The 13,772-nt window shown below is 38.3% G+C and overlaps 1 protein-coding gene across 1 annotated transcript in view; it reads left to right on the top strand.

Moving 5' to 3' along the window:
- Window positions 1-13,772, top strand: part of TBC1D19 (TBC1 domain family member 19) — a 160,048-nt gene that overhangs the window by 98,237 nt on the left and 48,039 nt on the right. Inside the window, exon 14 of the mRNA XM_040237983.1 lies at window positions 12,347-12,431. Coding sequence (XP_040093917.1) covers window positions 12,347-12,431 — 85 coding nt within the window. The remainder of the gene's footprint in view (window positions 1-12,346; window positions 12,432-13,772) is intronic.

Consider the following 13,772-nt stretch of genomic DNA (forward strand, 5'->3'; position numbering starts at 1 on the left):
GATGGATGAAACTGGAGCCGATTATACAGAGTGAAGTAAGCCAGAAAGAAGAACACCAATACAGTATACTAACACATATATATGGAATTTGGAAAGATGATAACCCTTATGCGAGACAGCAAAAGAGACACAGATGTATAGAACAGACTTTTGGACTCTGTGGGAGAGGGAGACCGTGGGATGATTTGGGAGAATGGCATTGAAACATGTATACTATCAAGTAAGAAATGAATCGCCAGTCTAGGTTCGACACAGGATACAGGATGCTTGGGGCTGTTGCACTGGGATGACCCAGAGATATGATATGGGGAGGGTGGTGGGAGGGAGGTTCAGGATTGGGAACTCATGTACACCCGTTGTGGATTCATGTCAATGTATGGCAAAATCAATACAGTATTGTAAAGTAAAAAAATAAAAAATAAAGAGCAAAAAAAAAAAAGTCCAGAGATAAACCCACACACCTTTGGTCACCTAATCTGTAACAAAAGAGGCAAGAGTATACAATGAAGAAAAGACAGCCCCTTCAATTGGAAAAAAAAAAAAAAAAGTTCTAGATGTGAAGGATCTTTTTATCAACTGACTTCTAAATGAAACAAATTAGTTAATGTTGCACAATATTAAAAATATGAAACAAATAAAAGTTTTTGGTCCTCACTATGATAGCTATTTAGATCTGAACATGAAGCTATTATGACACTAAACATAAATACATAAATTATAATAATAGCCAAAGGCCAATAATCATATAGTTTGTAGTGTGTTGACTATTCTACTTCAGTGTGTGGGTAGAGAAAGTGGAAATGTCACAATTTCTGTCCCTTTGGTGGCTGGAGAGAAGAGGATTGTCAATTTAAATTCACAGCTACAAAGGCTTTTTGGTGGTGGTGAAAGGGACTTGCCAGACAAAAAAACCTGCCTCATTTGATGAACAGGGTCTATAAGGGTAACATTTTAAATAGGAGTTGTTACAGTTTCTCCACATAGTGCCATGATTAACCCTTGAAGACATATTCATCTTTATGTACCACATAAACTTGGGAAACTTATAAGTGACAGAGTCTGACAAACATAACTATTTATAAACAATGGATGCGTTCTCTGAGAAAAAGCAGAATGGTCAAACAGTAAATATTTATTGACCCTTTTATATAATGATACCACCTTTGATGGGCTTACATTCTAGTTAAAGAGGCAAAAGTGTTTTGAAATTGTTTTAAAGTATGGGTGTAAAGCGTTAGGTATTAATCAATATCACCGATAGTAAGTACTATAGGAGTATACTTTAACCTTTATTTTCCATTTTTATCAATATTTTAGTCCAAATTATATTGTTTTTAGATTTCCTATAATTTTTTTCAGTTATAGATCTCATAGCCTCTGCTATTCTCCAATACTTTGTAAAGGTTTAATGTGGATCTTTGTCCTTACAACATAAACAAATGGATAATTGTAACACCTAAGTTCTGTCTTTGGGAATTTTGCAGAACAAACTTTTCCTCATATGGATAGTTACCAAGAAAATACTTTTCATGATCATACTTGTTCATAATTACTTTTATAATTAGTTTGACTTGTCATAGAGAAGTTCATTTTAAGTAATAAAAGTATATGTAATTTTTTGCATTGAAAACAATATTATCAGAAATTGAGTTGTGATTTTTTTCTGGAAAAAAATTTGTATCCCTATACATGTATGCACATGCCCTCAAATGTGTATGTATGTATGAGATAAGAAGAAAGAAAGCCTTTTCTTATCGCTAATTATGGGCTTTCCTTTGGCAGAGCTGCCTAGCAACATAACTACTCAATGGGAAAACTGTTGATGTTAATGGAATGAACTTAATTTTCTAGAACGCTCTGTGTCATAACCCATGTATTAGATTTTGTGACTAGACTACAAAATTTGACAGCATGTGGCATTGCTGTGTCCATATTTAGATGAGAAAGTCTCCAGTAGTTCCTCCTGAAGGAGGATCTGGGCCTGTGATACACGGATACACAGGCACTCTTCTGTCTTCTGAGGGACTCCTGTCAGTTACTTGAATGTTTTTCAGCAACAACGTTGAACATTATAGAAATAACATTTTGAGTAATAAGTCAGTTTTTTAGTATTCCAAAGTTTAGCATTTATTTTGTGTGAAATTCTTAAAAATACTTAGTTGTGCTGAAAATTTTAAATTATGTCAGCATTTTAAAATGTGTTCAAACAGAAGACAACCCTTTATTCCATGTAAGTAAATTGGGTCATTTGATAATTTAGTTTCAGATTAGAGTACTTAATGATATCATGACAACCTATAAAAGTTAACTTATTGTCCAAAATATATACAGTACTTATAGGGGAGAACTTTTGAATAGTAAAGAGAAGACATAGGAATTACTCTTTCTGTTTTCTGACAAATTCTCTATCATATGCTTGGCTTATCTAGCATATGCTTAGTAGAAATACTGACATATTAGAATATGCCATTTTGTTGTTGCTGCTGTTTAGTCACTGTCATATCTAACCCTTTTGCAACCCCATGGACTTTAGGCCACCAGGATCCTCTGTCTGTGGGATTTCCCAGGCAAGAATGCTGGAGTAGGTTGCCATCTCCTTCTCCCAGGGGGTCTTCCTCATTCCTCAAACCCACGTCTCCTGCGTCGGCAGGTGGATTCTTTACCACCAAGCCACCAGGGAAGCTAGAATATGCCATAGTTACAAATATTTTTAATGCCATTGAATGAAGTTTAAGAAAGGCCCAGGTGCAATCAGATGTCCTTTATTCATGTATTCATGTATTCATGTCAAATTATTGAGTGTCTGTTCTGATACAGGCACTGCATAAGAAAATGTTTATTAAGCTCACATTTTAGTGAAAAATGAGGGAGAGGCAAATACACAGTTATAATTTGATAAATGTTCTGATAGAGGTTTATGCAATGTTCCATGCAAATACAATTAAAGGGGAAATAAATTCTGGGAGTAGTTCAGCTTAGTGGTGGCTTTAGAATAGAAATGTTACAAGAAATGTCTGGTTCTTTTTCCTTTATCTTAAAATTTTTTTAACTTTTTATAGAAATGTGGTTGATATTTTTAGATATACAATATAGTGACTTGACATTTATATACATTACAAATTGATCACCATAATAAGCCTAGTAACTGTCACTATACAAAGTTATTCCAGTTATTGTTGACTGTATTCCCTGTACTATACATTACATCCTCATGACTTATTTGTTATAACTGGAATCTTGTTCCTCTTAATCCTCTTCACCTATTTTGTTCAGCCTCCCACCCCTCTCCCCTCTGGCTGTGTATCTATGAATGTTTTGCTGTTTTGTTTGTCCATTTGTGGGGTTTTTTTAAGATTCTAAATATAAATGAAATCATTTGGAATTTTTTTTCCTCTGAGGAAACGTCTGGTTCTTAAAAGCCAAAGAATTAGGAGAATGGGAAAAGCAAAAATAAGCATGCGCCATATGCAGATGGTGATTAATGAGGAGAGATTAGCTTCACATGGTGGTGAACAGCTCTGGCAGTTCAGGCTAGCCTTAACAAGCACTTGAGATAGAACGAGGCCTGTGTGAACAGAGAGAACAAATGTGAGACATGTCAGTACCATGCTGCTGCTAAGTTGCTTCAGTCGTGTCCGACTCTGTGCAACCCCATAGATGGCAGCCCACCAGGTGCCCCCATCCCTGGGATTCTCCAGGCAAGAACACTGGAGTGGGTTGCCATTTCCTTCTCCAATGCATGAAAGTGAAAAGTGAAAGTGAAGTTGCTCAGTCGTGTCCGACTCCTGGCGACCCCATGGACTGCAGCCTACCAGGCTCCTGTGTCCATGGGTTTCTCCAGGCAAGAGTACTCGAGTGGGGTGTCATTGCCTTCTCCATCAGTACCATGACTTATTATAATCACTTCATCTTGAATGCATGTTCAACTCGCTTGCCCTTTTCCTGCTTTCTAGTAGTAATTACTTGGCAAAACCTTAATCCTGGTTAAGTGCAGCTGTTCACCGATGCTGTGGCTACAGTGTGTGTTTGAAAGTGGCTGGAGAAAAACATGCAACCATGATAACTGGTTTTATTTAAATTCATGAACAAGAACCTCAAGAAAGTCCTTACTTTTCTTTGGCATTTCTACTTTATTTCCCTAGTCCAATTTTCATCCATTCTCCTAGAAGACTTCTCATACCTCCCCTCTCTTCAAATCTCCACCTCTTCTGTCCCAGCTAATGACTCTGAGTCCTGTTTCTGAAAGAAATAAAAGCTCTGAGAACAACCTCCCAAAGACACACACACACACACACTTCCACCACCACCTGTATTCCTCATACCTGCATCTGCACCAATATACTCAGCTCCCTTTCTCTTATTATGGATAAATTATCCATGCTTTTATTTATAACAAAACCAATCCTTGCATTTGGACACTGAAACTCATTTCCCCTTGGTACTCAAAAGCAATGAAATTGTTAGTTTTTCCATCGTCAGTTTTCCTGTCTCTATCGGATCACTCCTCTCACTAGACAAATGTGCTATTATTTCTCTCATCTAAAAAAAAAAAAAAAGCAAAATAAAGTGAAACAAAAATCTTCCCTGATTCTTCATCGCATCCAGCTACTGCGCCATTCCCCTATTCCCTGAGTTGGTGAAAGTTCTTTTTTTAAAATCTGTAGATATTGTTTCTAAGTCTTATCCTCCTGTTCTCTCTTGAACCTTCCTTAATGAGTCTTTTTCTCTTCCAACCTATCCCACTAAACTTATTTCATGTTGCTGAATCCAGTGATCATTTCCCAGTTCTCACCTTACTTTATCTGTTTGGTCACCCAATCACACCCTCTCTTGGATTCTCTCTCTTCATTGGCTTCTAGGATATCATGCTCTCAGGTTTCCTTCTATCTTACTAGCTGGCACTCTCATTCACCTTTTGCTGGTTTCTCTTTATTTTCCTGTCTTACCCTGGAGTACCCCAAGATAAGCCATTGAACCTCTTTTTCCCCCCTGTTCTTGCCTTTGGTGATCTCGTTTACTCTTGTGACTTTAAATACCATCTATACACCGACACCTCTCAAATTTATGTTTGTCTTGTCTTTTTTGGTCTTTTTGGACCTCTCCCTTCAACTCCAGGCTTGTGTACCTAGTCCCAGGGAGCTGTTATTCTGCCCCAACTCTTAAAACCCTAGATCCATTTACTGACCACTTTTAAGTTCCTAATTAAAATACACATCAAACTTTTACTAATATATACATGTGAGCATGCATTATCCCTTTTGTCCGCATTATTTTCCTCTGTAGTACTTACCACCAAATAACATACAATATATTTACTTTTTACCCCTCTATCTCACTTCACAAAAGCATAAACACTGTAAGGACAGGGATTTGGGGTTTTTTTTTCATTCATGGTTATATTCTCAGTCTTTAGAACCATGCCTGCCACATAGTAGATGTTCAAGTAAATGCTTGTAGGAGGGAAGGAAGGAAGGAAGGGAGGGAGGGAGGGAGGGATGAAGAGAAGGGGAAGGAAAGAAGGAAGGGAGGGAGAGAGGAGAGAAGAAAGAAGCTGTCAAAGGTAGAATCAGGAGGATTTTGGTGACTGGCTAAATATGCATGTTGAACAAGAAGGAAGAATCAAGAATGACTGAGTTTGCAGGCTTTGGATAGTTATAAGTATTGGGCTTCCAAGATGGCACTAGTGGTAAAGAACTCTCCTGCCAGTGCAGGAGACTCAGGAGATGTGAGTTTGATCCCTGGGTCAGGAAGATGCCGTGGAGGAGGGCATGGCAGTCCACTCCAGTATTCTTGCCCAGAGAATCCCATGGACAGAGGAGCCTGATAGGCTATTATCCATAGGGTTGCAAAGAGTTGGACACAACTAAAGTGACTTAGCATGCATGGAAGTTAAGATCAGAAACACAGGAAAAATGTATAAGGTTGGAAATCAAGGGGACAGGTCAGAGAAGGATTTTAAAAGTGTATTTTTCTCTGTAAGAATGTGATAAGAGGATGAGAGTCCTTAGCCAAGCATGAAACTAAACCAGAAGTCTGTTTATTTTTCTCCCAATATTCTCTGATTGGAAGTGAGATTATCAGCACTATCTTGATCATTTACTTAGAGAGTGCTTATTAGGTGCCAAGAACTGCTCTAGATGCTTTATGTACTTTATAGCCAGTTCTTACAACAGGTAGCTTTATTCTGTTTTATAGGTGAAGAAGCAGAGGCTCAGAGCTCAAACTATACCTTATAGCTACCAGGACCCAGGCTAGGTCTGTTCCATTTCAAAGCCATGTAAGCCTAATTGCTCTTTGGTTTATGAAAATTTAAATTAGGGCAGAGGGTTTCAAAAAGTGATTCTTGAAATTTTATCATTTGAAAATTCTCCAGATTAGTTTGGATAGAAATACAAGACGTACCACAAATTTTAAAATTGTGCAATAATTGTAAGTTAAACTGATTTTTCCAACAGACATACATCATTTCTTATATGCTTTTTATTACGTTAATAACTTATTTCTCAGAAACTTTCATTATAAATGTCTTTTCAAAAACTAAAGAAAGGTTTAGTCCATGTAGATCTTTTGCAGCTGTATGTAGAACTGTTAGGTGTAATTCTGCTTTAAAACTGTAGTTCAGACTTACACATCCAGCTTATACTTACACTCCCAACTTTTCTAAATAAAGTAAATCATTACATATGTAATCTCATCCACATAAAGTTCAATTTTTACTTAATTAGTGAGTAATCAAAGTTGAATTTTTTAGTTAATTTGATTGAAACCGTCATCTTCATACAATCACAACATTTCTAGCAAATTTACAGTTGAACTGTAACTTCATTACAGATACAAAATTGGATCTCAGAAGTTAAAACAGCTCAGGTTAAGATAGGAGTTGGCAGCTCGTTGCTTGCATGCTGGGATTGCACGTCAGTATATAATGTGTAACATCCCATCTCTGGCTTATCAGAGTCATGCTACAGTCACTGATGTTCTCTCAAGAGCAGTTTCAGATATCTTGTTTTCTCTAAGGCAATAGGGATTTGAGGGGTATATCTTTAAGCACAGAACTTCTCCTAACATTACTATGTTCCCACCGGTTTCAAAGAGAAAGTTAATACAAACATTTCTTTAGGAACTGTCTTCCCTCTAGGCAATGATAGAAGGATATTTGTAAGTGTACTTCCTTTTGCATTATTTATTTGTACTTATTTTATTTGTATTAGTTTATTAGTAGTATTTATTGTTACATTAATTGTATAATTTTATTAGTTATATTAGTTGTATTAGCTGATTGGTGCTGCTATAGCAAATTAACATAAATTTAGTGGCTTACAATTATACAGAGTGAAGTGAGCCAGAAAGAAAAACACCAATACAGTATACTAACACATATATATGGAATTTAGGAAGATGGCAATGATGACCCTGTATGCAGGACAGCAAAAAAGACACAGATGTGTATAGCGGACTTTTGGACTCAGAGGGAGAGGGAGAGGGTGTGATGATTTGAGAGAATGGCATTGAAACATGTATAATAACATGTAAGAATCGAAATGCCAGTCTATGTCTGATGCAGGATATGACATGCTTGGGGCTGACGCGCGGGGATGACCCAGAGAGATGTTGTGGGGAGGGGGGTGGGAGGGGGGTTCATGTTTGGGAACGCATGTACACCTGTGGTGGATTCATGTCAATCTATGCCAAAACCAATACAAAATTGTAAAGTAAAAATTAAAAATAAATAAATAAATTAAAAAAAAAAAATTTAGTGGCTTAAAACAAAACAAATATATTCTCCTACAGTTCTGTCTGAAGATTGGAAGTTTTTTGAAATGAGCTTTAGTGGGCTAAAATCAAGCTGTTATCAGGGCTGTCTGTGTTTCTTCCAGAGGCTCTGGAAAAGAGTACCTTTCCTTGAATAAGAAAAATAAAGTTATAGATACCAGAAAGGATACAAAATAATTATCAAATATAGGAATTAACTGAAAACCATTAGAATTATAATTCAGTTGAATACCTGTTTACCAAATAAAATATTGAAATCATTTATTCTTTTAAATGTGAGAAATAATCATTTGGTATATATAATGTAAAATAAAGAGCCAGGCAACATAAGTCCTTTATTCCTAAAGAGAGTCTGGGCCACGTGACCCAGTGGCCACTGCAGACTACCAGCATCTTAGTCCCCATCATTGTCATAATCTTCTGCAGGGCTTCCCTGCCTCTGCCCTTGCCTCCCCCAACCCCCCACCCCACCCCCCACCCCCCACGGCCAGTTCTCTTCATAGTAACTAGAGGAATCCTTATAAAGTAAGTTAGATCATTTCACTATTCTGCTGAAAACTTTGCAGTGGAGCTGCACTTCACTCCCAATAAAAGCCAAGATCCTGACAATGCCTGGCATAATTTGGCCTCTTTTCCTCTCTCACATATCTCTTTCCACTCATCTGCTCCAGCCACACTTGGTTTTCTCCAGCACATCAGGCACACTTCTGCCTTAGCACCGCTGCCATTATTGGCTTTTCTGCCTGGCATGCTCTTCCCCCTGATATCTAAATGTTAATGTCCTCAAGTTCTTTCAGGTCTTCCATCAGATGTTACCTTCTCAATGAAGTTCACCCTGATTATTCTCTTTAAAATGGCAATTGCCCTTCCTTATCAGCCCTGGAATTTCTTTGGAAGGAATGATGCTAAAGCTGAAACTCCAGTACTTTGGCCACCTCATGCGAAGAGTTGACTCATTGGAAAAGACTTTGATGCTGGGAGGGATTGGGGGCAGGAGAGGAAGGGGACAACCGAGGATGAGATGGCTGGATGACATCACTGACTCGATGAACATGAGTCTGAGTGAATTCTGGGAGTTGGTGATGGACAGGGAGGCCTGGCGTGCTGCGATTCATGGGGTCGCAAAGAGTCAGACACGACTGAGCGACTGAACTGAACTGAACTGATCCTCCCTTTACTTTGTTCCTGCAGCACTCAGCAACCAATATGTTATATAATGTAATTACTTACAACGTTTGCTATTTATCTCCCCCCCACACCCCCGCCCCAATCAGGCTCCTTAAGGGAGGTTTTTTGTTTATCTGTCTGTTTCCTTTGTCATATCCCAAGCACCAGAGCACAGAGGGGTGAAACTGATTAAGAGTTGCAGCAGGTTGAATAAGTGTTGGTCAACCTTCTATCTGTAGGAGTCAGGTAGAAGTGACTAGAGAACTAGAGAGGCATCTTTCAAAAAGATAATGGCTGAGAATTTTCCAGAAATGAGCATAAACAAAATTTAACAGTGAAGAAACATGGTGGTCTTAAGCCATAGAAATAAAAACAAACCTAAAATTAAATATACTGGGGGGAAAACTATAGAATATGGAATAAAATTTAAAGTAGTAGCAGTAGTAGTAATGACTGCAGCTAACATTGTAATAATACTCACCATGTGTTAGGCACTGCTTTAAGCACTTTATGTATATTAATTAAGTCCTACAGTAGACTCTAAAGTAGATATTAATATTGTATATGTATGACATAGAGGAAACTGAGACTCTAAGAAGTCCAGTAACTTCCCTGCTATCACACATCTAGTAAGTGGTGGGGCTATATTTTGGACTCCAGGAATTTAGTTTCAACATAAATTTCAGATGAGCTAATGATTTTACTACCAAATGATTTTATCAAATTGCTAAACAAAATTTCCTGATTTTGTCAGGAGGCACTAGATTATACTGTTGATTGTTGTTTGGTTAGTCACAGAGTCATGACTGGCTCTTTGTGACCCCATGGACTGTAACTCACCAGTCTCCTCTGTATATGGGATTTCCCGGGCAAGAATACTGGAGTGAGTTGCCATTTCCTTCTCCAGGGAACCTTCCCAACCGGGGGATCGAACCCAAGTCTCCTGCACTGGCAGGCAGCTTCTTTACCACTGAGCCACCTGGGATACTGTGGCAACATGTAAATCCAAAAATCTCAGCAACTTAAGACAACAGAGGTTTATTTCTTGCTCATGGTTGTATTAACCCCAGATAGGGTGGGGACGTAGTTCTATCATCCTCACTCTAGGACCCAGGTTAACGGCATAACCACTGTCTGGGACACTGATGGTTTCTGTGCAGAGGGAAAGAGGGACCCTGGTTAACTACTCTGGTTCTTAAGGCTTCCATTTGGAAACTTTCAAATGATGCATACCTATTTCATTGAGTAAAGAGCAAATCTCATGGCCACACTTAACACCAAAGTGGACAAAAAATATAAGCTGACATATGTTCTCAAAGGGAAAGAACCAGAAATATTTGATGATAAACACCATTTACTTCATAGTTTAGGGGAATATGTATAGTAGACTATTATAAATGAGGGAAGGGACTTTCCAAGGATGAAAGTATTGGTAGATTTGAGCATATAAAAATTAAAAATAACTGTGTCAAAGATAATTAACAAATCATTGAGCAGAGCCATTTATAACATATAATTTGACCATAGGTTAGTGTCCTTAATATGTAAAAATTTAAACAAATCAATAATTTAAAAAACATCAATTTTAAAATGGACTAAGATGATGAACTGGAAAATAATGAAAGAAATGCAAATGGAAAAGTGGTCAACCTCATTAGTAACTAAAGCACGGTGCCATTTTTTTTTTTACCTATAAGATGATAATAAACCATTTTGATGAGAGTAAGAGAAAATGTGTACTATCTTATTGCTGTCCATGTTAAAAACAAAAGCAAAATCTTTCTGAAAGGCAGCTTTGCTATGTGTGTGAAGAGCTTTAGATTTAAAATGCCCATCACTTTGACCAGACAGCTAGTCCAGTTTTAGAAATTTAAATAAAGGTGTACATAAATATTTAGCTATAAAGAAGTCCACTGCAGCATTGTTTATAGCTGGGGAAAAGTAGAAATAATTAAATGTTCAACAATAAAAGGTTATATATTATTCATCTGCACAGTGGAAAATTCTGCAATGTTAAAAATGTGGGTAGAAAATACTTATAATACTGAAATAGAGTATAGGATAGTATGCATTATTCTATTTTGTTTGAAAATGTATATGTGTATGTATAAGAACAATCTGAAAGGATATACATTAAAATATTAACATTGGTGGGGTTGTAGGTGTTTTTTCTTTCTTTGATTATTTGTATTTCTAACTTTTTCTGATTTTTGTCATAAACATGTATTGCTCGTGTTGTCTCTTAAAACGAGAATAAATTAGTGGCGGTGGTTAGTATACTTCTTGCCTTTGGGCCTGACTGATGCCCAGTCTCCATATCTACCCTGTTTCTCAAGCTGGGCCCCTTCCTTGTGCCTTGAAACCGTGGTTCCTCTCCATTCGCTCCTGCTGCTAGTTCAGCCCTACTTTGTGCATCTGCCTTTTCTGTTATTCCCGAATTCTTTTCTCAGTGACGTTTTTTGAATCCCACATCTTACAATACCAGGACCCAGATTTCCTATCACTGATCCTCTTCCTGGACTTCCCTGGTGGCTCAGACGGTAAAGCGTCTGTCTACAATGCAGGAGACCTGGGTTCGAGCCCTGGGTTGGGAAGATCCCCTGGAGAAGGAAATGGCAATCCACTCCAGTACTGCTGCCTGGAGGATCTCATGGACAGAGGAGCCTGGTACGCTACAGTCTATGGGGTCGCAAAAAGTCGGACACGACTGAGCAACTTCACTGCACTTCACTTCAATCCTCTTCCTGGGGATTGGTCCCCTGTGCCAAAATTCCAAGCTGAAATCAACAGTTCAGATCCTCTTACTGGACGTCTTTGATTTTGACTGTCTGTCCTACCTGTTTTCACCTCCAGGTAGAGTGGTCAGGACAGCCAGCTTCTAACATACGTTGGGCCTCCACTTGTTCTACTGCTGCTAGTCTCTTCTAGATACTTGAGTTGCCTTCCCCTCACCTCTGACATGCCCACTGCCAGCAGCCACATCCCAGCAATGAGCCTGGTTCCAGTTTCCTGCACTTTCCAAACTGCTGTATGCCACTATAGTTACCAGGGGTTTCCCCTCTACATTCTTTATCTTATTAAATTTCTCTCAGTTGTTCTTTTTTCCAGATAGAAAATACCCTAATCAACTGGGTAATACAGAATCAACTGGTAGGTAGCAGCTAGCATTTTCTCCTGTTGTTCAAGGTTTAGGTGACTTAACAGTGAGAAACCTTTGGCCCATCACACTTGGTTATCTTAACACTCACCATAGGTGTACCAGTAGAGGGCACTCTTCCCATTGGCAGGTACTGTACTGAACTCGAGGAAGTCTGTCTACCTCAGTACCTCATAAGCACACATAGCAATGAATTACCTGTTATAAAACAGTGCTTAATTGTTTGTTTTTTTCCAATGTTGCACCCAGGTATTACTTTGTTTTTCCAGAGATACATCTGTATTGAGTCATTTTGCATACAACAGTGCTTCACCACCGAAATCGTACATAAGAGGTAAACTTTTCTTAATTAAAGGAAGTATTCTTTACCACTTACATAATCATACCAGGACTGTTCATTTTATAGCATATATTATGTTGTCAAAATTTTTATTGTAAATTATTTTAAAAGATGTCTCTCAAGTTATTGTAACCATCCTTTTACTCCCAAGCAACTTATCACAAATCACAGGAAAGTGGATCCCCAAAACAGCGTTTAAAGTTACCTTCTTTATTTTTCCTGTTTGCATTATCCTCTGTTGCAGTTTTTGTCATATATGTTGACTTTTATTCCCCCTTCCCACTAAGACTTTATCATTTGAATTTGCTTTTTCTACTTTTTTTTGCCTTCTTTATTCCTTCTCTCAGTGTTACCCCATACTTAAAAGTTTGATATAATTTATATGCAATTAGCATTCTGATTTCTAGTTAGTGCTTTCTTATCTCTGTCCCTAGCTGCCTACAAGATATTGCTAGTTCAGTATGCTGCTGCCGTCACCTGACAGCTGAGCCAGTGGTCAGCCGAAAGACTTTCCCGATTTCTCATTTTTATTAAGTAGTGAACTCCCAGCACTGAAAACTTGTGAACCTGTTGTGTGTGGTTTTTCTGCTGTTCCCATAAAGAAGGAAGCTGTTTGCCTGTATCTCCTAAGTCCAACTGTCTGCGTGATTACCACAGCCCCTGCCCTAAGACAGGCCCACATTCCCAGGGCTGGGACCAGGCTCCCCCCGAACCTGGGGGCTCTCTCAGTTACATTGCTTCTGCATGGAATTGGTAGAAATATTTGGTTTGCTTGTTTGCTTCTTTAACATCATCTGCTGAAAACCTGATTGTAGAATTTAATTATCTAATGGACTCACCTCTAAATTCAGCCAGGATTTTAAGGCCCTGTCTTAACCTACCTAGCTTTGGCTCCCTGCTTATTCCACTGTACTATATATTCATTCTAAATCTCTATATATTCCCTACACATGGAAGGACCCCTTTTCCTTCACCTTCAAAATCACAGGTTCTTGAAGAACTAGTCTATATCTCATAGTATCAGAAAAACTGAGATTATTTCCTTCTATGTAGGGAAAAACTCAGTTCTTTCCTACTGTATTTCCCAGTAGTGTGTTTACTACTCACACGAAACACTTCACTTCTGACACTTTTGTTTACATGTATGTGGGAGTTCTGCCCCATAATAACAAGCAAGTCTTGGCGTCACCTGGGTATCCTACGGTTTAACTCAATTCTAATATTGTCTACCTAGAGATGGTGTCAGATCCCATAGGCTAGGGGCTCAGTCCCACAATACTGCCCCCCTACACACACACACACACACTGTTCAGACACCAGTCAAAAGCACACACA

The sequence above is a fragment of the Oryx dammah genome, unplaced genomic scaffold, assembly GCF_014754425.2.
Source record: "Oryx dammah isolate SB20612 unplaced genomic scaffold, SCBI_Odam_1.1 HiC_scaffold_3, whole genome shotgun sequence".
In the NCBI taxonomy this organism is placed as follows: Eukaryota; Metazoa; Chordata; class Mammalia; order Artiodactyla; family Bovidae; genus Oryx; species Oryx dammah.